Source organism: Porites lutea, chromosome 5 (assembly GCF_958299795.1).
Source record: "Porites lutea chromosome 5, jaPorLute2.1, whole genome shotgun sequence".
Classification (NCBI taxonomy): Eukaryota; Metazoa; Cnidaria; class Anthozoa; order Scleractinia; family Poritidae; genus Porites; species Porites lutea.
In genome coordinates this window covers 41,205,320-41,231,710 of record NC_133205.1, presented here as the reverse complement: position 1 = coordinate 41,231,710, position 26,391 = coordinate 41,205,320, and the positions used below count along the sequence as shown (strand labels likewise).

At 40.0% G+C, this 26,391-nt stretch overlaps 1 protein-coding gene across 1 annotated transcript in view; it reads left to right on the top strand.

Annotated features, from left to right (window-relative positions):
- The window catches only part of LOC140937721 (E3 ubiquitin-protein ligase UBR4-like), a 74,520-nt gene that overhangs the window by 42,678 nt on the left and 5,451 nt on the right, over positions 1–26,391 (top strand). Inside the window, exons 51-101 of the mRNA XM_073387287.1 lie at positions 6–83; positions 361–408; positions 989–1,074; positions 2,050–2,134; positions 2,572–2,650; positions 2,973–3,194; positions 3,628–3,654; positions 3,968–4,109; positions 4,967–5,111; positions 5,709–5,794; positions 5,939–6,026; positions 6,285–6,413; positions 6,532–6,596; positions 6,733–6,793; positions 6,882–6,953; positions 7,362–7,468; positions 8,154–8,292; positions 8,686–8,814; positions 9,177–9,347; positions 9,806–10,027; positions 11,149–11,331; positions 11,464–11,548; positions 11,827–11,954; positions 13,436–13,789; positions 14,200–14,240; positions 14,488–14,629; positions 14,972–15,053; positions 15,220–15,316; positions 15,460–15,536; positions 15,791–15,845; positions 16,214–16,280; positions 16,471–16,565; positions 17,168–17,226; positions 18,434–18,477; positions 18,548–18,628; positions 19,145–19,178; positions 19,562–19,615; positions 19,711–19,792; positions 20,212–20,296; positions 20,636–20,704; positions 21,363–21,539; positions 22,143–22,261; positions 22,390–22,462; positions 22,871–22,974; positions 23,520–23,631; positions 24,027–24,155; positions 24,579–24,668; positions 24,999–25,124; positions 25,522–25,593; positions 25,787–25,848; positions 26,110–26,200. Of these exons, the coding sequence (XP_073243388.1) occupies positions 6–83; positions 361–408; positions 989–1,074; positions 2,050–2,134; positions 2,572–2,650; positions 2,973–3,194; positions 3,628–3,654; positions 3,968–4,109; positions 4,967–5,111; positions 5,709–5,794; positions 5,939–6,026; positions 6,285–6,413; positions 6,532–6,596; positions 6,733–6,793; positions 6,882–6,953; positions 7,362–7,468; positions 8,154–8,292; positions 8,686–8,814; positions 9,177–9,347; positions 9,806–10,027; positions 11,149–11,331; positions 11,464–11,548; positions 11,827–11,954; positions 13,436–13,789; positions 14,200–14,240; positions 14,488–14,629; positions 14,972–15,053; positions 15,220–15,316; positions 15,460–15,536; positions 15,791–15,845; positions 16,214–16,280; positions 16,471–16,565; positions 17,168–17,226; positions 18,434–18,477; positions 18,548–18,628; positions 19,145–19,178; positions 19,562–19,615; positions 19,711–19,792; positions 20,212–20,296; positions 20,636–20,704; positions 21,363–21,539; positions 22,143–22,261; positions 22,390–22,462; positions 22,871–22,974; positions 23,520–23,631; positions 24,027–24,155; positions 24,579–24,668; positions 24,999–25,124; positions 25,522–25,593; positions 25,787–25,848; positions 26,110–26,200 (5,250 nt within the window). The remainder of the gene's footprint in view (positions 1–5; positions 84–360; positions 409–988; positions 1,075–2,049; positions 2,135–2,571; positions 2,651–2,972; positions 3,195–3,627; positions 3,655–3,967; positions 4,110–4,966; positions 5,112–5,708; positions 5,795–5,938; positions 6,027–6,284; positions 6,414–6,531; positions 6,597–6,732; positions 6,794–6,881; positions 6,954–7,361; positions 7,469–8,153; positions 8,293–8,685; positions 8,815–9,176; positions 9,348–9,805; positions 10,028–11,148; positions 11,332–11,463; positions 11,549–11,826; positions 11,955–13,435; positions 13,790–14,199; positions 14,241–14,487; positions 14,630–14,971; positions 15,054–15,219; positions 15,317–15,459; positions 15,537–15,790; positions 15,846–16,213; positions 16,281–16,470; positions 16,566–17,167; positions 17,227–18,433; positions 18,478–18,547; positions 18,629–19,144; positions 19,179–19,561; positions 19,616–19,710; positions 19,793–20,211; positions 20,297–20,635; positions 20,705–21,362; positions 21,540–22,142; positions 22,262–22,389; positions 22,463–22,870; positions 22,975–23,519; positions 23,632–24,026; positions 24,156–24,578; positions 24,669–24,998; positions 25,125–25,521; positions 25,594–25,786; positions 25,849–26,109; positions 26,201–26,391) is intronic.

Sequence of the window (26,391 nt, the reverse complement as noted above, 5' to 3'; positions counted from 1 at the left end):
TGTAGGTAAAGAAAGTCGCCGATTCTCTTCATCTTGAGAATTCTCCAGAGTTTGGTGAAGAATGGTACCAATTCTTATGCGAGGTATGTTCTACATGATTACATTTCACTTCGGTCAGTGTACAAAGGAATATATTTTGTCTTATTAAAACAAAAACATGCTGTCAAACAGATACAGTGGGATATTCACGTGCTTTTTCTTACGAATGTTTTTTCGAGGCGACACAGTTTCTTAAATAGTGAACCAGTTGCATGTTTTGTTTTTTGAACAATCCTTTAACAAGCAGATCATTTTAAACTTTGTCTGAAATAACAGGAAGTTTCCTCAGCTTTGAACGTCTATATTTTTTTTGCATTTCAGTATCTTTTAATCCAGCAAACGCCATTTGTCCGACGACAAGTTAGAAAGGTATTGCTTCTCTTTTGTTCTGCTGTAAACTGTATTGTTCTGTGTGGACATCGACTTACAGTAATGTTGTTTGTTTGATTGTTTGATTTGGCATGATGATGTTGTTGTTTGTTTGTCTGTTTTGTTTTTTATTTTCATCTAGAGCCTTCTTCTAAACTATCCTCTTCTCTTTAACTGATTTCACTTATATCGAGATTTTCCAACTTTTTTGCTCCTTTGTAATATTTCATAGTTTCGTTGACCTCGATCGAATGCTCCTCTTAGGCCTTCCTCGAACTTGCTAAAGAGTGGTTTTCCGCGAGCTTTGCAAATTACGTGGCTGTGGTAGTGTTTTCCTTAGTACCTAAAACACGCGCGAGTTTTCTCTCGTTGTCCCTTCATTATCCATTTCACGCTGAGATAAAATATCGTTGAAAATTGCAAAATCTGCGATTTCACGCAATATTTGTAGTTTTCTTGAAGGCCTCCATCGAGCTTTATGTCCCTTTTTTCTTCCTCTACAAGCCTGTGAATTTTTGCAGTTTTTGTAGTTGTTGACTTTATTTTTTTTTTCTTCCTTTTTTTTCCTGTTCTTATGTAGCTGTTACTTTTCCTATGTGGATCAAAAGAGAGCTATCGCCGACTGCGAGACCTTCATGCTCTCAAGTCTCACATGAAGGCGGTCAGGTAAACAGTACACTTATTTAATGAGGTTAAATAAATATTTATTTAACAGAGTTAACAACAAGGAGCGCTAGCGTGGTCAGCGGTCAGTCATTTGGCTCAAGCGCGGTCAGCCTTGCTTGCATCGTCTCCATGTGCTCAGTACAGTGTTTTCGCGGCGGCCATTCTCTTCGTTTAGCCTTTCGGCACCCACCTCAACTCAGCGACGCAGTTGTTAAATTACAGTAAAAAAACCCGCGTCTAAGAACCTACTTTTTTGAACTATGGCAAAATAAGTTATTGTATTTTGAGGTACTTATTGGCAATTTAGGCGAAGTCGGCTCCTAATTAGGCTCTTAATTTCCCTAACGAAACTGATTACAGAATTTACATACAGTTTGGTACCATATGTTCTTGTTATTCTTAAATTTACAATCTCAAAGTTACATTCCTTGGTTAAATTGTTGATCATAATTTAACTGTAACCCACATATAAGAACCGGCTTGATCTTGCTTGGCTAAACAGCTTCTTGTATATTTGGGTATCAAAGTGGCAACGTTCTGCCAGGAGGTTCTTATAAGCGGGTTTTCACTGTATTTAAACCATTCTCTTTTATTAATTTACACATGAATCTCGCTGTCGGTCATTCTCTGATAACCTACATTGTATCGGGGCCTACTGTAAAATTGGCTGAACTCGAAGACTGTGTGCATTCAGTTTACATCTGAAGGTTGCGGTGTTGCCCTTTGTCATTTCCTATAGATGTAGTGGGGATAACTTGCTAAAATATATAGCAAATTCCTTTTATTTGATCATGTTGTACGTGTTTATTTTCTCGTTTTATTTTCTCATTGATATGCCAATGAGAAATTGGATAGGGTTAAGATTTTGACAAATTTTTATTTGGTTGTTTTAAATGTCTCTTTTGAGAGGCTTGCCAAAAGAAACAAGGCTTGCCTTTCAATGTGAAATTAACGAGTTTACGTATATTTTTTCAGGGAACTTAGTGAACAAGGTGGATTCAGTTATGAGGTTTCCAAATTTACACCAATCAGTCTTCCATATGATACTCTTATTACTTTGGTAAGTACCGCTGTTAGACACTGTGTTTTAATTACTAGATAATTTATAAACTCTTAAACGTATCCATGATATGGATGCCAATAACATCGTTAAGTAAGTGTGGTGAGGCTCACTCTGATCTGAACTCTCCAGTATTGACAATTGAGGGTATGTGCCTACAGTTGTGGTTTGGACGGGCACTAAATGTATAGGCATTTTTAGGCACCAATTAAGTATTGTGTCTGGGAATTCTTTTGACTGCATTTGGCGCAACCTTTTTTGGAAACATTAGTTCGTGCAACATTAGAGGGGGGGGGGGGGGATTTGCAAACAGAGTTGGGGGATTCGAAAACTGAGAATGCTGCACGAGCAATAAAAAAATCCGAATCGTGTTACGCAAGTTAAATACAAATACAATAGTAATTGCATTTAAGATAATTATTTTGCTTTGGTTCCAGATTGAACACCTTAAAGCATGTTCGGAAGTGGCATCAAGTCGTATAAGCAACTGGCAAGCATTCTGTCTTCAGGAAAAAGGTACACACCACTTTTGATCATTAATGAACTTATGCAATAAGACAGCAGAGGAAGAAGAAGGCAAACTTTACGTGACAAGCGTGACAATAATAACGTTTGAAAAACTTTCTCGCTAAACTTGACCCTCCTTTAAAGTTTTTTTTGTAAAGAACGGAACACTTTAATGATAAGTGAGGATTACGATAAAACACGCTATTAATAGTCCTGTCGCGTTTCTCTGACCCAAACGTGTTGCAACGGCTCTAACAGTTTTATGTGTCGTGTGTTGTTGGAATCAATACGTCACGCTTCACTGTATTGAAGCTCCTAATGTTTACTGCAGACACGTTGCCATTCCTGTTGAGGAGCAGCTACTTGTTTGAGGAGGGTGTCACGCCACTGATGTTACAGCTTCTGGGTTATGCCATCTGTGAAATGAAGTCACAGCCATCTACCTCACCACAGAAGAGCAGTAAGAAAGACAAGGACAAGGAGAAAGACAAGTCAAAGAGTAAAGACAAGGACAAGGATAAAGATAAAGACAAAGATAAAGACAAAACAGCAGGTAATATAGAAAGTCTTGAGGTATTTTCTTGGCTAAAATGTCACCGCACAACCGAAGAGGTGTGGCTTTCACGTAAAAACTCTGCGGAATGCAAGTATGTGGGTTCGCTGCTAGCGGAGGCCTCTTTTCAGGGAAATATGCGGGTTGTTATTTTTTTTTGTTGTTTTAAAGGTCGTGTTGGCCTTGGCCTGCGCTGTAGCTGTGTAACTTGTCCAACAATGACTTCCGCGCAGGTTGTCAAAATGTCAGTCACTATCAACAACAGTCCTATTGAGGAGTACACTCACTCGGATAATCATATTCAGTCTACTCATAACACAATTGCTGAGCTCAATTAACATTATACATGTAACTTGTTCGCTTACTTAATTAGAGTTTGTGAAAATTAGGGAGGGAGTAAAGTTGTATTGACTATGTCTCATTTTTCTTACAGGTTCAACTGACAGTGGAAGAAGCGAAGGTAATTTAGTTGCTATTGCTTTGTATTACCGCATTCCCACTCTTGATTTGAATGTTTTGCCATGAACATGGCCGCATGATGTTGCCCAGCTAACATTGCTGCATGTTACGGCTTCTTACGGTTCTGTTATGCAATATACCTAATGTATTAATCATCTCTTACGCTGTCTTATACATGTAACTAACGCTGTGCGATTGCTTGATTAAGAAAAGGGCATTCTGCTCAGTAAAGACAGTCAGATTTAGCGTCTTTTTATCAAGCCAGCATTAATGGAGATTGATGAGAGTTGCCTTGTTTTTTCTCTCGTTCATAGCAGCTGCTCAAAGCCTGGTACAGTTGTTAACCGAAGCTGTCGATGAAGACGTGATGAGTCAGTTTGTCCAGAATTTCCTTTTAGAATCAAACTCCACCGCTGTGAGATGGCAGGCACATGAGCTGCTCTACAGCATCTACAAGTATGTTTATCACCTGTTTAAAGTTTAGGATTAAGAATTGTAAAAAAAATGTTAATATACTTGTATTCTGGGACATCAACAAACAACAATAAACAACAACACTTTATTCCGTTTTTAAAAAGGACAATATATAACCGCAGTTAGCATACCGTAAAATTCCGTAAATAAGCCCCGGGGCTTATATTTTTCAAAGGCCCTTTTTGAGGGGCTTATTTTTGGACGGGCTTATATTCGGAGGAGCTTATCTACGGAGGGAAATTTGCGTTTCGAAATCGATTGGGCTAGCCTTATAGTTGGAAGGAATTGTTACCGTTTTTGCCTTCTTTTACTTTGTATTTGAGGGCAATTTCCAAGTACAAGCCCCTGGGGGGCTTATATTTGGAGGGGCGATTTAACGGAGGGTTTTTTGCGTTACGAGTTTGGGGGGCTTATATTTGGAGGGGTTTATACATGGAGGAGCTTATTTTCGGAATTTTACGGTAGCTAATCGAAGTAGGTTGTCAAGAATTATAAAAAAAAAAACATCAAACAAAATGAGCCGTCAAAATCAGGACAGATTTGGAGGTAGCCTACGAATCCGTCGCTTTCGTTTCATTTTAGCCAATCAAAATAAAATTGGGAGACGTACGAGGGAATGGGGATTAATAGAGAACAAAATGAGGGGATGGTGGGGCGGAGCAGGGCGGGGGTAGTTTCCTCTCTTTGCCCACTTAGCGTATGTCCTGCCATGTGAGTTTCATGCTTTTGCTCAGTAAGGAGGATTTTGGTTGCCAATCTGCTGGCTCTCTTGTGGCAATGCAGGTCCAAGATAGTGGAAAGCAGCTCATAATTTATTGTTTTTGTTTGTTTATATGTAGATATTCAAACAACAGTCAGCAAGTGAGGCTATCAAGTATGATGTGGAAAATCTGGCCATGTTTACCGGACTATGGACGGCGAGCTGCACAGTTTGTTGATCTTTTGGGTTATTTCACGATCAAGTGTGAATCAAACACTGATGAGGTACTAACAAGTGTTTTGTGAATTAATTTGGTATTAAATTGAAGTGTTTGGGGCCAAGCGTCTCCAATATAACCTTTGTACTGGGGTGAACATACTGATAATTTATAATGAATGACCACCGCACTGTTTGTCGAAACGTCAGGTACTGGCAACAACAGTCCTATTCAGGACTACTTCTGCCGGACGATCAAACACAACCTACTTAAGAAATGACTCCTGGATTCAAACCTTTTACAATTTATAATGAGACAAGTGTAGAGAACGCAAAATGTGCGACTTTGTAGTACCTGTGATAATGTTGCAGTTTTCAAGGTCCAGAAAAGTTTTCTACTGCGCTTTAACAAAATTGGAACAAAAACTCCAAAATTTCTGCCCCTTCATCCTTGTAGCAAGGAGAGGAGGAACCAAAGAGAACGAATAGAAGCATCTTGATGCTGAAAGATTTTCTTGGACCTTCTTGATTACATTCATTGTTGTCTCCTTAGCGAAATTTTAAACCTCTTATAGAACGATTTAGCTGGTGAATGTAGTTTGAAAATACCCTTTTTTTTGGCTAATTATTTTTTGGAGTCCATCTTAACTTTGGCATATATGCAGTTGCAGGATTACTGTGTGAAAGCAGTTCAAGTTCTAACGAAGCAGAATAATGTTCTTTCCAACCATCCGAACTCCAATGTATACAGGTGAGAGACTGGTCTCTTGCGGACTATCCTTTTTTGCAGAAACGGTAGTATAAAATTGCGATATTTATGAGACTTGCAAGTCAATCTGTGACGAAGATAGCAAAGATAGCGAAAATTCACACCCTTGCGCTCTGTGTTTTTTAGGATGTTGTCAGGATTTGTAGAGTTTGATGGCTATTACCTGGAGAGTGATCCTTGCCTTGTGTGTAACAATCCGGAAGTTCCATTCCAGGTGAGATTTTTTTATAACTAATGCCTATACAATACAGTTAAGGAACTATGCTTGCTCAATGCGCCAGATTACTTTTCTTGTTATCGCTTTATTTTGTTCTTTCTAATGTACTGGCTTGATGTTATTATCAATAGCTTAGTCAAAATAATGCTTTAAAAGCCCAGGCTTTTCGTCCAATGTTATGTTTGATCGCATGGACGGGCCTAAGATATTTCAGAATTTTTTCCAAATACTCATCCGGCCATTGATCTTTTGTAGAGCCTGAAGCTGTCTAATATCAAAGGAGACTCTCGCTTCACCACCACATGTCAGCTTGTAAAGCTGATCGGAAGTCACACAATCTCACGAGTGACACTGAGGATTGCAGATCTTAAACGGCAGAAAATGGTAGGTTATCATTAAAATATTACAGCAAATTCTTGTGATAACTCAAACAGAAGTGCCTCTTTTTAGGTTGTTACTATATTTGTAGAGATGATTCTACAAGCTTATCTCTTATTGTCAGGTCCGAACCATTAACTTGTACTACAACAATCGCACGGTGCAAGCAGTTGTGGAACTTAAAAACAAGTGAGTTCATCATGTAGGCAGATTGTTTAAATTTCTCTATCTGTATATCAGAAGCTTTCTAGAAGGCAACCTTTGTGTGTTGATTTTAGTTTAATTTGGTAATTGAAAAGTGGTTGAAAATTGATTTGTTTTACAGGAGGTCGCTGTGGCACAAAGCAAAGAAATGTCATCTTACTCCTGGTCAAACGGAGCTTAAGGTTTGGAATCGCAGAGTATCTTATGTGACATTTTGTCTGGAATGCAGACCTTTGCGTTGAGGGTAAATCTCTTCTTTTCTTTTTGCAGGTCGACTTTCCCCTTCCAATAGTTGCCTGCAACCTGATGATCGAATATGCCGATTTCTATGAGAACTTTCAGGTGAGATTTTTTACAAAAGTGCCTCAGAAAGTGTTGTGCAACTATTTAACAGCTCGATTGGCGCATCTTCGTCAGAATTCGTCCAAGTATTTTGATTTTGTTCCGGTGAAATTGGGTGAGTTGAAGTTTTGGTGTAATTTTTGAAAACTCTAACAATGTTGTGTTGTTGGGAAAAAATAGAATTGTAGAGGTGCAAGAAATTTAAGTACTTTCCTGCCAAGAATCAATTGGGTGAGGAAAAACTTTGCATAATAGACAAGGTTTCAGTGATTTTCAGTGGCATACGAGTTGGCGCGCATATGTATCCTTAACTGTGCAAAACAAGGAGTAATCAGCACCTACTTTACTACTGTACGACTTGGGCAAACCTTTGGATGTTTACTGTGGGTTTTACTTCCTGTCTCGTAGGCTTCATCTGAAACTCTGCAGTGTCCCCGCTGTAGTGCGTCTGTTAATGCTAATCCTGGAGTTTGTAGCAACTGTGGAGAGAATGTTTATCAGTGTCACAAGTGCAGGTTTGTTTATCTCCAGGGTCGGATCACTCTCGCTATTTTTTATGCCATTTATCTTTCTTATCAAATAATGTTTCAAACGCGACAGGCAATGTTTCATCTGATATAGAGCGAGATGTGGGTTGACGCACGGCCAATTACTCGAGATGTCTGGGTAGATGAAATGACGAAACATATAAAGAGTGTTTGATGTAGCTTTTCAAATTAAAAACATTTCTTTAGGAAATTCATGGCTTAAGTCGGCAAGACATTTGGTAGTTAGTATTCGATTTTTAACCTTTCTTTACGGTGATGATTCTCTTTGTTTCCTCTTTATAAATAATTAGTTAATTTGATGTTGTAACTTTCCTTGCAACTGTAAACATTCGGTAACTTGTTGTGTAATACTGGTCAGTGAATTTTGTTCTCAATCTGCATTGACAAATCTCGTTTAAACAGTCGCTTAATTGTGCTTGTGTGTTCCCATCGTGCTTTTAAGTGTGATAAAAAATGCGTTGGGTGGTGGTAAAATACAGCTAAAATTGCATTTGTAAACCAATAGTGCAGTCAACTTTCGACAGTTAAAGGGGTAAATCCTTTCAGTTTGTCACCGTTGAAAGGTGAATTGCAAAGGTAGATGTGTTTGGGTCCACTGTTTAGCAGATGTTAGACTTAGCTTGAAGCAAGCTGCATGGTTTGTTCTTCGTAGGTCCATAAACTATGACGAGAGAGATCCATTCCTGTGCAATGCCTGCGGTTTTTGCAAATATGCGAAGTTTGACTACACACTGACAGCCAGACCATGCTGTGCCGTGGACCCGATTGAAAATGAAGAGGATCGTAAGAAGGTATGAACAAAGGAGGTGTTTGGTTTGAGTTTGTATGCATGAAAGGAGACTTCATTTAGGATCAACCCTGACTTTCTACCGGAAGAGAAATGAAAAGTAAGTCATTTGCTGGGTACCGTGGATTTGTGTAAATGTGTACGATAACGGTCTATAACGTGTTGCTTTTGTTCTAAGAGAATGAAGAAACTTCGCTTTTTGGTGGAGGTTGATAAACCAGAAGCTCTTCGCTTTACTCTGTATGTGTATTTTGTCGTTCGAGTTCTGAATCGAGTTCGAGCTCTGAGTTTTGACAACCGAATTGTCCTGCACCACATTTTCTTGTTGCACAAGAGCTTCTCGCTTTTCAGTGTTTGTTTTGTTACGTAACAGAAGTGTGATCCTTCATTTTTTTAGGCTGTTGGCAACATCAACGCCTTGTTGGAGCGAGCAGACAGAGTGTATCGTCAGCTCGTTTCCCACAGGCAGCCATTAGATCTTCTACTAAACAGATTACTGGAGCATGGACAGCAAGAACCATTGCAGGTGAACACACACTACACCAGACATAATCATTCAGTACATTTGAATTTTGGCGGAAACTTTGAAATACTTTGTAACGGTTTTTACTGACTGCTAGTATAGTGGAGTAACCACCTATTGTTGACGTTCTTTGGGAAGAAATGCTTGCGTTACTTTTGTCACTTGAGAAAACTAATAGCTATCATTAGGAACTTAGTCTGTCAAATGCAGTGGTGATAAAGCATTAGTAACTGCAGACTGTTATTAGGCAAAACGTTTGTTAAACCTGTCCATTAAATAACTGTTAATCTCATCGAAGGTGACGCATTTGGTTTTTGAATCATATGTATGGTGATTTAACTGATCACTTATTACTTGCATGACAGGAGGGCATTTCTGGCACAACCCAAACAATGGCGACTGTAGTTTCAGGCTCTGGTACAGCAGGCAGCAGCGCTTCTGCCAACACTGGCGTCAACAAGGCGATCCAAGCTTTGGCTCATCGATATTGCGTTGAATGTAAAGGAACATTTGATGAGCTAAGCAAGATTACGCAGGTCTGTATACTGTTGTAACAATTGCCATCCATTGAATTAAACCCTCCCAGTCTAAATAAGGGGGAAGGTCAATGTTGAATTAATGTATCAAACACGACACGCAGTGTTTTATCCGATATTCAGACACCGAGAAGTGAATTAAAAACCGAGGCGTATCAGAGGTTTTCAGACCGACCTCGAGGTGTCTGGATATTGCTAGAAACACTGAGTGGAGTGTTTGATTTAAGATTTAATTAAGATGCCATATCCAAACCTCCTATACACTAGTGATTTCCTTTGTTTTCTATTCATAAAATTAAAATAAGTTTGAGAAGAAGATTTCCAATTTTCATTTTGTAACACTCTAAAAAATCCAGCTAAGGATTCACAGAATCCGCACTGGACTGTTCGCAGCTACTGACAGAGTAATTCAAAGGCTGTAACGTTAATTGTTTACTTTTATTTGTATCATCCTTCAGAAAGTACTGGCTTCAAGGAAGGAGTTACTAGAGTATGACTGCCGTGAGAGTAAAGGTCCGCATGAGACTGCGGCCGGCACTGGATCCCTGCTGCTGTCAGCTGGCGTAAACAGTCGCAAGGGGAACTGCTATGGCTGTGCATCGGCTGCAATTGAACACTGTGTCACACTTCTGCGGGCATTAGCTATGGTGCCGGGAACTCGCAAACAACTGGTGGAAGAGGTCAGACTTCTTGTTTAAAATTTTTACCTTACAGTGACTCCTTCTGAGTAGCTTATAACGCAAGTTTGTTTAAACCGTGTCTATCGCAAGTTTCTTAATTACTAGTTTTAATGTCTTCATTGGCAGGCACTGTAGTTGCTTTCTATGAGAAGTGATGCGGCATAGTATCTATATTTTCTCACTGACGATGCATTGTAAAATCGTTATTCTTTAACCTGTGAAGGAGTGATTTCACGACGGTTACGGCAAAGAGGACGTCCGGAAAGCAATAGGTTTAATGAGCAAAAAGGCTGCTTTGTACGTGCCTCACGCTCTTTTTGCCGTCACTGTACGACTACGAAGGGAAAAGGCCTAATTTCACGTCTTTTGGAGGACGTGGATAAGCGATGGCGAAATTTTCGTTCTCTTTCGAAACTCGGACGTGGCTATTAATGGTAATTCAAATCCAGGGGAGTTCGAGTGAGTTAGAATAATCGCGATGAAGGCCGTTTTCACGCTAGACACGGATTATCCGTCTGAGACGGAAAATCAATCTTCAAAATCCGTCAAAATTGCTGGAAAAACAGAAGGATAAAATCTGGCGGATTGTCCATCCAGAATTAAGACCGTTCCATTTTCAAATTAAGACCTGTTATCTGTCTGACGCGAATTATCCAAAGGATAACCCGTCTCAGACGCATAATCCGAATCTAGTGTAAATAAAGCGGAAGATGGAAAGAACGCAAATTTACTTTTTAAGACACCTTTTCACTGACGGCGCCGTCCTCGGATCTTTGGCCCCGTCGACACAAAACCGGATATTTTTGAAACCGCATATTTTTTGGCACGAATCTGTCGACCTTCCGTCCACACGAAACCGTTGAATCCGCTCACTGAAACCACACCTTTTTGAAATCGCTCTCCGGATAAAACATATACGGTGGGGTACGGTTTCAAAAAGTCATGATTCGTGTGGACATGTCAACAAGGTCCTTAATGGGGAGTTCGAAAACTGCCTACTTTCTCCTTCACACGTGTATTATTGAGTATGATGTGGAACCGCATTTTTCATATCCCTGACATCCCTTTACTGTTTCTCTTAGTGGTGGTTCCGTATGATAAGTTTTTTTTTTTTCCAACAGGGACTGATAGAAGCATTGGTAGAGTTTAACTTGCACGAAGGTACGCCACAGATGAGAAGTGATGTACGGCATCTGCTGTGTTTGTTGACTAAGGACAATGAACATGCTACAGTTCAACTCAATGAAATCCTGATCGGAGCAGTTGCTGAAGCCGTCAACAGTCACAAATCCAACCCAGCAGTCGTAAGTAAAACTTCTCTCTTTGTTTAGCATACCGTACAGCGTTCGTTTGTTAACAAGTCCGAACTTAGTTTGAGATCAAGCGAATCCTATTAATGAATATCTTTAACTTCTCTTTCGTCATTTTGTCGTTAGGTTTCAGGAATCAGTCGTGAAATGTTACTTCTGAGCAATGCGGTCGAGATGGAAGACTCTTGTTGGGAAACGCGTCTGAGATGTGGTAAGTTTTTTGCCTACCTTTTAGTTCCTCTTTACGATATTTCTTGAGTGCCTTTTTGCTCGCAACTAATCTTTGACTTTCAAAGAAAACGTAGGTAGTTTACCTATTGCACTTACTGTAGTGTATTCACGGTGTATTATTATAAATAAGAACGTGCACTAAAGAGTTTTGTAACAGTTGGAGCCAATAAATGAACTACAGAAAGACCGATAACTTTTACACGGGAGGTGTATACAAACTTAATCTTATCTCAGTAACGTTATTGTCTGTTGTTACAGTGATGACACTATTCATGATGTCTGTTGAAGTACGGAGTCCGCTGATCATGGAGACTATCACGGTTCCTTGTTTAAAGATCTTGTTGCGACTTGTCAAGCCACCTGCACCCAGCAGTAAAGCCAATAAGGTAGGGCCGGTATATCTGAAGTTATACTGTTTCCATGGATCATGCTGTCAGCTGTGTAACCTCCCTGGATGTGCAGATGTTTGTTGAAATCTATAAAATTGTTTAAGGGTATTATTGCATCTGAGAACAAACTTTCCTGTGGTTCCACGGGCTTCTTCTTCTGCTCCATAGAACAGGAAAATGCTCCTTTTGTTGTTGTTGTTGTTGTTGTTAAAATTACTGCCACCGATTTCATTTAAATATCACGCGGTAGATCCTGTTATCATACTCATATTTCGCGTCACAGACATCTTTTCCTTCAAATCCAGAATAACTTTATTGAATTCAAAGGAGATTGCGGCAAATAATTTCGATATCTGAGGAAAATGCCCGGGGGGGGTACTCCCATATATGGGCTACATAGGTACGTGCCGCGGAATAGGGTATGGTTTTTGAGGTTCTCGGTCCTTAAATAGGGTATCTTTTTTGACCCTTTTGTTTCTGTGTCCCCGGTGTCGTCCTTAGATAGGGTAGCTTAATTGTATTATCTAATACTGCAGTGTGAAAATGCCCCGGGGGGGGGGGAACTTTAGGAATTTCTGGGTGGGGATGTGCCGCTGGTAGCCTGGAACCCTTAACCTTTACCAGAGCTAGTTCAGCTGAGTTTTGCTACCCTATACTAGAGTAAACTCCCCAAATCTCCCTATCCTAGAGTAGCTGTGTACCTAGTCTAGATAAAATCTTCAACCAACTGATCAGTTTCCTGAAAAATGATACCCTATTCTAGAGCCAAACGCTCTGATTTATATACCCTATCCTAGAGTAAACTGCTTGAAAACCATACCCTTCACAGCGGCACATACCTATATAGCCCATATATGGCAGTACCCCCCCCCCCCCCGCCGGGGAAAATGCCCGCCTAAACGAACAGTTTTTTTTAAACTTGATGTATCCGTTTAAGTATTCTAGTATTTTATGCTTGATGCTATACATCCAATGTTACAGAGAAGAAATAAAGTTTTCCTTTTCATGCTATGAATAATTTTGTTCTTTCCTTGAATAGGGTGTCATTTTTCGGCTTTGGACCTTAAAAAGGGTATCAGTTTTCGCTTTCTTGGTCCTTAAATAGGGTTAGGGTTCACGGACCTTCGCGGCACACCCCTATCCAAAATTCGCGGGAGTACCCCCCCCGGGGGAAAATGAAATGTTTATTACGTCACGAGCGCAGCACAGAAAAAAAATGATATGAGTCCCAAAGGGAATTGAACCCAAGAAACTCTGGATCATTATACCTTTCTGGGAAACTGCCCATCTTCCCCTCCCCTAAGCCAACATTTTTCCCTAAGTGAGAAGGAAGTGTTAATGTTGGCTTAGGAGAGGGGTAGGTGGGCAGTTTCCCAGACTCGTAGCCTGTTGGGCCGTTTACAAACACAACAATCTTTATGCTGCTAAGATCAGCAATGGGGAGCGGATATATTGATCATTCGTTATTTTTCTCAAAGGATAAGGACTGTAAGTCATTGAGTTCAGTGCAGGGCTACAGTGAAGTGCGTATCAATGCCAAGCAGTGGATGGACGGTGATTTGAGTCACACTTATTCTCAGTGGAAAGCAACAGCGCCCAAAAAGTCCACTGAAGCTAAGGCGGTGACTGGAGAAAGTCGCGCTGAAGCTCGTAAGCGGCATCTGATGGAGAAGTATGGCCGCAAGTGGAGAGAAAGGACCAAGAGGACAGAATCAACAGGAGAGAAAGAAGGAGAACTGGCTGAGGAGGAATGGCTGAGGCAGGTGCTGTTTACTCCATCAAACAGAGCAGCTCGTCAGATGGCCTGTAGTATGATAGAGTCACTGTGTCAGGTATTTATGCTAAAACAAGTTTCTGTGCACCTTTGAGTGATTTAGCCCAGTAGCTGATATTACAATTGTGCGGTGGTACCGTAAGAAACCTTATTCCTTTTAATGAAGAGTATTAGGGTTATAAAGTTGCCCCTCCTGTGCCGTGACACCTTTGGTCCGCATCTTATACGTCACATTTTGCCAGATGTTTGAATAAGTCATTTCCAGTAACGTAAAGTCGAGAACTGAATCTCTTTTAACTCTGGTCTCAAGGCTAACACATCAACTATAATTAGTCTACTCAATAACAATTGCATTGCCTCTGCCACTTGTTTGGCAAAATTACGATTAAACTACTGGCCCTTTCATGTCAGTTTTAGAGTTGTTGGTATTGCTACTTACAGATTTGTTTTTTCTTTGGTCGTATTCAGATACCCAGTCGACAACAGAACATGCTTGATCTGCTCACTAGGTATGTGCTTGAACTGACGAATTTTTTAATATCGTAACAATTTTGTCCATACGACATCGTAAGTACAATTTTGACAGGGTAATCCGTCAAGCCGAGTATAAAATGCTGAGGCTGTATTCTTTGAAAAAAATATATGCTTTGGAAAAGTTAGTTACAAAAAAAGTGATCGTTATGTCTGGAATTACTTGAAGCGTCCAAAGAGTTTTGATAACAGTGTAATTTTTCTTTTTATTTTTTTACCATACAGCTATTTGGAGGAAGTGCGTCGTGCAGGAGAAAATGCAGCAGAGTTCTTCCAGTTGTACCAGAGGCTTATTCAGCCGACTTACTGGAAGTTTTACTTGGCACTTCAGGGAGCATTGATGCAGATTGGACAACTCTTAACCAAGGTACAGTGCTTGAAATGCGTTGTCAGAACGGGCGCAAGGAATCCTTAAACTCGTTGCTATGGATGTACTTTACGTTTCTCACCTTGATTCCTGTGTAAGCGTGCTATCGCTCTAACGGTGCGGCACACTTGGCTAAGTTTTGCAGTGTACTGATGCTGCGTCGTGTTAAGTAGTTATCGGGTTATTACTGTAAATGAAGCGTTTCAATCTGTTCATTTTAATTAATTGAAAAAGATCGCATGAACGGCACAGACGATGCATCACTCCAAAAAATAAGCCCAGTTTTTGCTTTAGACTTATCTCGGAGTTTGCAACTCATGTAGTGTCTTTCCTAATTTACAGGAAATAGAGCACTTGACCCATTTAGAGCAGTACACACTAAGCTCTGATCTGTCCCAGGGATATGCCTTGAAAATGCTGGCTGGTAAGTGCAACAAACTTAACAGATTAAACCCAGTTCAGTTCTCCGTTTTTCAATGGAGCTAAATTAATCGTTACAAGGTAGAAACATTTTTGTACATCTCTTTCTCAGGCCGTATTTGTAACGTCTATCGCTTGAACTTGCTCATCGTCTCTTTTTCTTTTAACAGAACTGATGTCCTCTTTCCTGGAGCATGAAGCAATCAAACAGAAGTTCAAGGGAAAACTTGTGGCTACAGTGCTAAATGGTTACTTGTCTTTGCGAAGGTGATTAAAGTCTATTTATTCTTCTCAAGACCCCTACTGTAATAACTGTAAGGTTCTATGTTTCTGTCTGTATGTCTTAATATATATATTTGCCTTCATTTTCGATTTATACTCATTTTGATTATGTAAATTTGTCATTATAGATTGGTAGTTCAGCGGACTAAACTGATTGACGAGACCCAGGAGATTCTCTTAGAACTGCTAGAGGAGATGACCACTGGTACGTCTTACTATTTTAAATTGATATTACATAAATACGTTGTTCGTTTTTTGGAAGTTAATGTTCCAAGACTACGTTGTTAAGTGACAATGGCTAATTGGCATGACTAATTGTTTGATAGCAATTATCAGGAGATAGACAAAACGATGTGTGATGAGGAAAGAGGGAGTGATCGTGCCAACTTTGCTATTTCTCGTTATGTGAGTTTACCCCATGTAATAATAAAACTACTTATCCTCCGTCTTGTTTTATAGGTACTGAGACAGAAACCAAGGCATTCATGGCCATTTGTGTGGAGACTCTCAAGAGGTTTGTTTCCTTTAACTCTAGTCTATAAAATGTCCACTTAATGCTTGTTAGTTTTTATTAAAACTGTATAACTGCGATTTTTTTTCCTCTCACTGCTATTGTAACCGTGACTCATGGAGACTTGACTTGAGGTAGTGGGCGGATGGACAGTTTCCCAGAAGCCTAAATTGATCAACTGCACTATTTCATTAATTGGTAAATTGTTACTCTTACAAGAATTCTATAGTTCTTGAATGTTGCCTAGTGCACGTCGCCTCATTGCTGTGCTCTTGGCTGATACAAAGTGTATGCAAAGGACATGGTAACGAAGTTGTTTTATCGCGTACAAAGGTTCACACCTGATGATTTATTGTCAATAATATTTCCAGGTACGGATTAGATGACCTCAGAACTCCAGTCTTCATTTTCGAGCGTCTTTGCAACCTTATTTTCCCGGTTGGTGTTTTTGTTATATTCCCAAATTTTATTGTCATGCAAACTTCTTATTGGTAGATTTTGAAAGTAATAGTGATATCCACGTCTTTGCATTTATTTTCTTTTTCAGAGAACCGAGGACGTGGAAATTGCAAACACTGCTTTCTGTAGTTTCTAAATTATGTTTTGTTGTTTGCCGTTATATTTATAGGAGGAAAATGATGTTGGTGAGTTTTTCTTGACATTGGAAAAGGATCCTCAACAAGAAGATTTTCTTCAAGGTCGAATGCAAGGAAATCCCTACAGGTCAGTGTTATCATATGTCATACACAAGGTATTGTGTTTTTTGTTGTTGCATATAAAAAACCGAGAAGTATTGTTGACAAACTTTCAGGTTTTAGTAGCCAGGGGCTTCTGCACTGCTTCAATCAATTTTAACGCGAAAACTGAGATTCTGGGAACAGGTTTTATCGGAAGTCTAAGAACGGAAAAATTTTGTTACTCATCGCTCATTCAAATAGCTTGGAAGAGGCTTCGCCATTTTCCAAGTTAAAAATTTGGAATGAGAAATAACGGATGGTAAAACAAGGAGTTCTTTACGAGATATCCCAACAGGTCACGGATTTGTTTTCCTTTTTTTTTTTTCGCACCCCCTTACACCCTATTTACCTTTTCACCAGGAAACGACTGCTGTACAGTCTCTGTTAACGGACACCTCGCAAAAACGGGCATCTAGATTTGATCCCTGCCTCTCTTTAGTCCTTTTATTTGACTCGTTCTAAGACGGACATCTCTGTAAGACGTGTCTGTCTTAAGAAAGAGTTGATTGTACAGGCTTTAGAGGATGTTCTTGTGGTGCGCGCCAGAGGTTACTTATACCTGTGCTGTCTTTTCCTTGTCTTCCCCAGCTGTAATGAGCCTAGTATGGGCCCTCTTATGAGAGATGTCAAGAACAAGATATGCACTGGTGAGAAAATACTTTGATAAATCACAAGTCATCACTGTGTATTGACGGGACACATTTTCAACAGTCTTAGGCCGCTATCCCGGCAGGCCTGAATTTTTTTGAGGGTTATTTTCAATAACTGCTTTAGTTCCGTCCGTAACTGCGACGATTTTCTTTACATTTAAATCTCAAGGCGCTTACCAAAAGTCAGAACAGGCCTGTCAGGCTGATGCGTCTTGAAAGTAAAATAAGCTTTTCGCTAGAGTTTTGCCCGGTACCTTTTTCAGGCTTCAGGTATATGAAAGGGTTGGGAAATCTGTCGTTTCGGTTGGTAAAAAGGAACAGGTGCATTGTATGGCTGTAAAAAAAAGTCGAGAAACCGTTCTGGTTTGAGATTTTTTTTCATATTTGAAAGAACGTACATTTACGGCTGTTAAAAGTGATGCCAAGTTGTAGACTAGGTATGTGAATGGGGTACCATTTGTCAACAGAAGGTATACCCAAGGGGTATCTTTTCTGTTAAAAATTGTACATGATATAAAAAGGTAAAGGGTTAGACTTTGGGGAGGAGCCTCGGCAGGTCTGATTGAAAATGGAATTCTCTTTACTAATGGGCAGATCCGGCCGCCCAGTTCTGTCTAATGGTAAGGGCCCTCATTCCCCACAGTTAAAATTTATTCAGCAGCCGGCAATGTAACACTACTTAACACTTAGATATACAACGACACAAAAAAACAATAAAGGCCTTTACTGCTTGTTACTCTGGTTATCTACAATACTCGTCAAAATTCTTGAAACACCTGTGTCCGTTTCTCCTTCCCCAGTGTTGATTTGGGTATTACAGTGGTCTCAGTGCTTCAAAATACACGTGGCTCAACACTGGTGGTGAGTGTGAGGAGTAGATCTCAGGATTTTTCCAGAAAATTCAAGAGAAACGGTGTCCGTTTCAAAGATTTGAGACGAGTATTGTTGTCTATAAAACATTTTGAGTGGGCCGCTTAGTTACAACCTGTGATTCCAAAGAAATCTTCAAGGCAAGGCTGGAGTTCACTTCCTTAAATTGAAAAGTGGAAGTCTTTATTTTACGTCGGTGTTAAACTCGTAACAGTACGCATTAGACTGTCAAACCTAAAGCCAACGGTACGCTTGTTTTACACCCTCTCTATCCGTCAGTGCTTCGTTTAACGGGTAGTTAAAGCTGCTTTTATTGTATTCTGTCTTTCTGCAGATTGTGAGTTGGTGGCGTTGCTTGAGGATGACAGCGGAATGGAGGTAACTTCTCTTTCAATCCTTCTTTATAGGATTGGTAGTTGGTAGTATTGACATCGTATTTCTCTTTCAGTTACTTGTAAACAGCAAAATCATCAGTCTGGATCTGCCGGTCAAGGATGTTTACAAGAAAATCTGGTGTCCAGAAGGAGAGGTGTGCCTTTATTTATCTTATACTTACAAAATGCAAATGAACAGCTCCTCACTGGCATGAAAGCCCAGTTGGTTACATCTCTGGGTATCGCAGGGTCATGCGTAACCTTTTCAGAACGGCTGCATGTAATATTGTTTCTTTGTCCGGCAGTGATTGTTACTTTGTTATGAGATAGTACGCCGTCTCAATTGTATTTGTATTGACATTAATCGGTCGACTCTCTTTTAACGGACACACCTATAAGACGGACAAATGTAAAATGGACACCTAGAGGTGTTCCCTGCTTTTCTTTACTCCCTGTCTGTAAGACGGACATATCTCTCTTAGACGGACACATGGTGCGGGCCCAAAGGTGTCCGTCTCAGAGAGAGAGAGAGTTAACTGTACTATGGAGGTATTTTCCTTGTGTGACTTCATGACAAAGCCGAGTCTATCAGCTATCCATCGTATAATTTTGGCTGCATGCAGGAGGCCGGTCATGAATATATATATACTGATTTTAAAAATTGTTCTTAGGGTGAACCAATGAGGATCATCTACAGGATGAGAGGTAAGAATTAGAAGGAAAAGGTTGTTGAGTTCTTTCTTCCTTATCATGCTGAATTATCTTGGGATCTGAGTGAGCTCTTGTGTTGGGATTCCGTGCAGAATTTCGCAACGGCTTTTGCCGATCGCGCAGAACTCTTGCGGCTACTTTGCTCGCCCCCCTTCAAGAGAACACGCTGGAAGGCTAGCCAGTTAGTCGCTTTGTGCTTTAACTCATTTTCACAATGAGGCTTTGCAGTCTATCATTTTAATGACTGTCATACTGAAAAAATAGCCACTGTTTCTACTTACATCAACCAGTGAACCTCACTGATTATAGATTTCGGTTGAAATAGGGGTAGACGCCCTTTCTTATTGTTTAATGTTGACATTGTGTGATTCGCTTAGGTTTGTTGGGTGATGCGACTGAGGAGTTTGTGGAGAATCTTGATACACAGCAAGGTTAGTTATTAATGAATTGTCCTTTCATCCCATTTTATGCCTTTACTGCATTGGAGGAAAGAACTAGGTAATGAAATTTATATTTGTCTTTGCAGAAGAGGAGCAAGACGATGAAGAAGTATATAAGATGGCTTCCATCATGTCAAGTTCTGGTGGATTAGAAGCCATGCTTAATAGGTATGACTTACTGTCTTACAGAATTTAGCCGCTATTATTGCACATTTGTGAAGGGAAATAATATCAGACACATTTCAGCCTTTCTTGTGTTTCACTGACCGAATGGGCTCTCTTTGGAAAGGACGCTTGACCAAAGAATCAATAATCTACAAGTTGTGAAAATCCCTTGACGTTGTGCGACATAGAATGCTGCCGTTTACTCCCGCGATTTCGATGTTACCTCGTATAAATTTCATTGTGCGTTGTCGTTTTCAACCCTGGCCACGCGTGCTTTCGGTTGTTAAGCTAAACATTTCAACGTACAAAGTCGCAGCGAAGAATTGCTCGGAATTAATATCGTACTTGAAGTTTATACACCATAACCAATTGCCACAACTATTGGCTAATAAAATTTTTGTTGTTGTTGTTGTCATTTGAAGGTTGAGCGGTATTAAGGATCTCGTACGAGGCAAGCAGTTGGTGTCAGTCATTCTCAAGCTAATGGGATACTGTGTGAAACTTAAGGTAATCATCTTTATTTGTTTATTCCCTGACTTTGTCCACACTACGTTGCACCCCTCACGGGGAGGGAAAATTCAGGCAAGCTTATGAACTTTCGATAGGAACAACTGCAACCGTACTATGGCAATATTCAGTAAGAGATCGTGAAATTTGTAATAATAAAGTAAACTGGCATTGCCTTTTTTTCCACTCCGAAGATGCATTCTTCAGCAATTATAGATTTTATTGCGGGAAGACCGCAAGACTTGTTTGCTAGTCGGTGAGAAAGTTTCATCCCACATAAAATTATTTTTCCTTAATCGTTTAAGTCTTGGGGCTAAAAGGATGATTATGTTTCCACAGGTCAATAGGCAGTACCTCTGCCTTCCTAATTTGAATACGCTCAACGTCTTGCTTGGAACTTTAAATCAGGTATGGCTAAGAATAACTATGTCCTCATTGCTTCATAAACAAGTGTTGTTTTCTCTATTCAACACGATAACTGTGAATCAGTTTATTAAACTGTAAGACTGTAAACTTCCCGGACATCTGCTCTAGAATGGCAACCGGGGACTGCGTGGCCACGACTTCAACGATACACAGACATCGCGTCCCTGTTAAACAGGAGAAAATAGAACTGGGTCTAAACACCTGATCAGACTATTTGTTCATAATAAACGCTTTGTATCCAAGGCTAAGTTCACACAGTAGCGGATGGATTTTTGACCGGTTGAAAATTCGTGGCTTTAAGTTACATCTTCCCGCTTCGAAGCCTTTATTTGTGCTCATGACTTGGTGTGTGGCCGTTTCTTCGCAAGGAGCGAGCGTGGAAAATAAAGGTCTTGGCATGCGTAAGGAATATTTGCATAGATATGAGGATACATAGCCGCTCACACAGCACATAATTTAACGGTGAACCCCTCTTGTCGGTTTTGAGGTATTGGGTAGGTTTATTTTCAGATACGAAAACCAGTACATGTGTTGTGTGGGCAAAGAGGGAAAGAAGAAAAAATTGTTGTGAAGGGTTTCAGTTTGCGTGATAATATTTTCACACCTGTAAGCCGTAATACCGACTGTTGCCGTTATTTAGGCTCTTCGGCTTGAGGCTGATTCAGGTGGCGGAGCCAGCGTAGCAGAAGACGTGCTTGGTATCATGGAGACTGTACTACAAGAGGCAACCAGCACACCCACCCCAGAGATACCCATCCAACAGGGCGATGGATCTCAACTGGACATGCTGCTAGACAGAATAACAAGCCCTTATGTGGTACAATAGTCGTAGTTTTTTCATAACAGCCAAATGTTCGTCGCTCGTTATTATTTTGGAATTGTTATGGCATTTTGCCTTTGATAGACACGAACCCTTTCACTTCTAGAACAAGTTATGCCATTTTTATTTGTTGTTGCCATTCAAATGAAACCTCTCTGGCACAACTTTTGCACGGTATCATTTATTTTTTTGCATCTTTTTCAAAAGGATTGTGAATGTCTCCTGAACTTTTTCTTTTGCCACCATTTGGAATAAAGGGTTAAGTGATCTGCAAAGTCTTGCTCAATAGACAGTGGGCAATTAGTGGATACAGACACCTCTTGCTGTCCACCAAAGAGAAACATCAAGATGAAAGAGGCTATGAAAGTAAAGGCATTTCAGTGTTCAACCTTGAAACAGTTTTATGTATTCCTTTCCGAAATCAAGGATATATTATACCAATAAACGCTTAGTGAATGAATGACTTTTACAGTGCCGGAATGTACTGAAGATTGAAATGACGCGCTACATACACTTATGAACTTGAGATCGTACAGTTACCTGTTCTAGAATTTACCTTCAATCGTCTTGACATTGGTCGTCTTAATGTTCAATTTACAGAGAACCCACACCAGTGTTCTTCAAGCCATGATGCGTATAATCCCATTCCTCACGTTCGGTGACGAAGAAAACATGCGGACATTGGTGAACCACTTTCTGCCTTACTTGGACTTTGAGAAGTAAGTGTCCATCTTTTGAAGTGTAATTGACCTAGGGACTGTGCTTCTGATGGGTGATTAAAGATGTTATTATTAGAAACTGTTTTGGGGTTTAAGAAATCTTGATGTTTTTCTCATTGTCTTTGTAGATTTGACCGTGAGCGTTCAAGTGATGAAGTTCTCTTTTTTGACTGCTTCTGTAGCATAGCCAGCAAAATCGAGGTAAGCTTTGTGCAAATGTGTTAATTTACGGTATAAGCCTTTTTGTGTAGTTTCTAATCAATCCTGTACTGACGTACTACATCTATTTTTGAGGTTTGGCACTATATTATCGTTAACCCTAGGACCAGTTTTGAGGGCGTTCAACAAAATACAACCCAATATGGATTTCAGACGGTTCAACCTTGATATTTATAAATGTTGCTTTCCGTACTTAAAACACATTGTCGAGGGCTCTAGTAATGTCCTATACCCAAGTTACAAAATAGTCTTGAATGTTTATTTATATTTTTGTCGTCTTTATCCTCTCTTTTTATGTCTATCTTGTCCTCAGCTTGGTTTGTGATCACGTTGTCGTTGCTTCATTGAGAATCTCTTCTAAGCTGTTCTTAATTTATTTTATTTCAACAGAACAACCACAATGGTTTTAAGCTAAAAGAAATGATAATTGAAAATGGAATTGTTGCCAAGGCAATTACGTACCTAGAAAAACAAACACCTCAGAAGCCCTTAAGGTACAAATCAGCTTCTATTCAGTCTGTTGTAGTTTAATTCACTCTTTGTTGTTTTTGTTCTTGTATGGTAGTTTCTTTGGCGTTAAAGGAGTTGTGTCACACCCAATGCGCCTGCTCCGGTGTTTGAAAAGTGTTCAGCCTAATAAGAAATCAAACGAGCGTGATTTTGTTGCTTTCGAAAAGAAATCCGTTTTCATTGTCGTCATTTGGCGCTCCTGTAACCTTTTCACACCTGTTGTTAGTGTGGGATTTATTTTTGTAGAATAACAACTTACGCAAAACATTTTCGCCACTCTAGCAGGAAAAAAAAGCTTCATTGCAAGAAAGGCAAAGCTTTAAAACGCGTCATTACATTAGGTTCCCTCCTGCGACTGTGAGGGCACGGCGGTGCCAGATTTAAACGTCTAAACATTCGCTTATTTGCCGAACTTAAAGCATTTCTTGTCTGCGCTAAACCGTGGTCAGTGGCTGTTAGCTCTAGGAAATTTGCTGTCCATTAAGGCCTGTTTTTTTTTCTACTGAAGGTATTTTGTGTTTCTTTGCAGCAAGGCAAACCTGCTTGAAGCTGACGTGTGGAAGGAATTTTTAGCGCGTCCTTCCCTTCCTTATGTTTTGCGCCTGTTGTCTGGACTCTGTAAAGGACACAGTAATACACAGGTACGCTTTTACTTTGATCTTTTTGAAAGCACGCCGATGGGAGCCGCGCTATACGTGTTAGCTAAGCCACAATACTTTTAATAGGTTGTTTCTACAGCGGCAGTCCTCGATACCGTCAAAACTAAGATTTTTGTAAAAAAAAAACCTCGCCTGATAGATATTGTGAATACGGATGACAATACCTAAGATGACTAAAAACAACGGCGTTTGTCTCAGTTTGTATGATAATGAGGCAAACATTTGATGATGAACATACCGTGACCGAGTCCTTTGAAAACCATTTTGGCTATAAATGAGTCAACTGAGAGTACTTGTCGACTTGCACGATACTATCATACTTCACTGTTCCACCTGTTTTTTTTCTTTTAATTTTTCCGGCACTGTCTTACCTGCAGGTCCTTGTTGGTGAGTCGGCAGTACCAGCCATTCATAGACTGGAACAGGTATCAACAGAAGAGAAGGTCGGGTCACTGGCAGAGAATCTTCTGGAAGCTCTTAGAGACCATCCTGACGTAGAGAAAAAGGTCAGCTGATTTCTAGAGCTATAAAAGCAAATGTTGTGTAATATCCGCGCCTGTGCATGGGCGTTTCCGATATGGCTTCCTTTTCTTCACTTCTCCCTCGCGTCAGCGTGCTGAGGTGATTTTAGTAGATCCAGCCGAGTAGACGAACTGCCAGTTATTGGAAGGGAATTCAAATTTTCACTATATTTAGCCAACTCTTACCTTGCGTATACCTCGCTATTTTACTCCGATAATACGAAAAGGAGCGAATTCCCCTTTAATGACAAACAGACGTTAAGATGTTCTCTGTGCCCTCCTCAGCAAATTAGAATCAGCCAGGGCACTTCGTACTTCACACTAAATAATAAAAACTCCAGGAAAAGTTCAGAAATGTTGCCAGTACATCCCCGTTCTAATCATTTGCTTTCCTTGTGTTCTCTATAGGTGTCAGAAGTTCGTCGATCAACTCGTTTGGAAAAGAAGAAACTTGCCATGGCCATGAGAGAAAAACAGCTTGGTGCTCTGGGCATGGAGGTAGGTAGTTCCATAGCATGTTCCAGGCTTTCAGATAGTATCGGGCGGCAGGAAGAAAGCTCAAATCCAAGGGAATGAAGTTTTGTCGTGAGCCGAGGGTTTATTTTCTCTGCATGTCGTGCAATATTGAGTTCATTTTCGTCCTTTGGCACGGATATGGCTTGATAGAAACTTGACTATTTCATATAGCTAGGTGGTAAACTTAGTGACTTTCATGTCAATTTACTGAAAACAGTTCAAACTAGTAACCAGCAACAAAGATTAAGTGCCCTGTTGGTATTCTGCTATGTCTTTTATTTATTATTATCATTTAATCCCACCCTTATTCAGACAACATCGTCAGGAAAAATAATCGCTAAACCGTCAAGCATACTCCGTGAGATGGAAGAGCTTCACGAAGAGTCTGGGCTGGTTTGTTGCATCTGCCGTGAAGGCTACAAATATCACCCTCAAAAGGTGCGCTTGCTGCTTTGCTTTTTTGGAGAAATGTTTTAAGTCTCGTTGTTAAGAGTTTCAAACGCCACAGCTTTGTTTTTTGTATCTTCTTAAGCACCCAAAGTAGAAAGACAATTGACGATTTTCTCTTTTGCCAAATAAATCTTTGCTGTTCGGACTTCATAGGTGCTGCATTGAATTGTTTGTCACCAGTATGGTATTTCAATACATTTGATTCTATCTCAACGAATGGCCCCTTTAATTATAATGGTCATCGAATAGATTTTCCCAGGTAAACGATCTGGTTTTTGCAAGCTCGTTTGAATAGCACTTTAAAAAGGTTTTAGAGCTTAGTAAGTTCGAACCAAAATAACACCTTTGTAGTTTTCTAACTATCAAAGACCGGAATTTGTTTCAGGTACTTGGTATCTACACCTTCACCAAGAGATGTATTCTGGAGGAATTCGAAAACAAACAGCGAAAAACACTGGTACGTTATTGTATAGTATTGATCCTGATCATTATTTTAAAAATGAGGGAAACAGGGAAAAGTCTTGCGCAATCCATCGTTCTGTGCACAAATTGACAATAACTTGAAAATTAGCAAACTGCTTCTTTTTTCTCTGTCTTTGTTGAAGCTTTTTTGTAAGCTAATGGGTTCTTTTCTCCTGATTTTTTCATAGGGTTACTGTACTGTCAGCCATTTCAATATTGTCCATTATGATTGTCACATGGCCGCTGTGAGGTGAGATTATTATCGTTTTAACTCAGAGTTTCACTATGAGAACATCTTTTTAAGGTTCTAGAGCGACTGGAATAATCTAGAGTGACATTAAAAACAAGAACATTGTCACTTTTTAAAGTCAAAGCCTTTGCAAAATAAGGTATTTTGTATAAGTATGTTTTTAAATCTTGTTCTTTGGTTTTGAAATGTCGTAGATTTCAGGTAGGTCGGTACTGTTATGAGCTAGTTATTCAGGCTTGTGTAATCGTTTTTCTTCATTAGACTCGCCCGATGCCGTGACGAATGGGAGAGTGCTGCACTTCAGAATGCCAACACTAAATGTAATGGCCTGCTGCCAATCTGGGGACCACAGGTAAAATGCTACCACTCCACAGGCAGCCCAACCTTGTGAGCCTTAGACATTCATAATGGCCACGTTTTAAATCAAAACGATTAATGTTAGAAGCGTTCTGGTAGCGATCGACCGTAAGCGACGAAAATTAGTAAAACATAAATGGGCAACTTTAAGTCGGTCAGTTATGTTTCACACTTGCTTGTATGTTT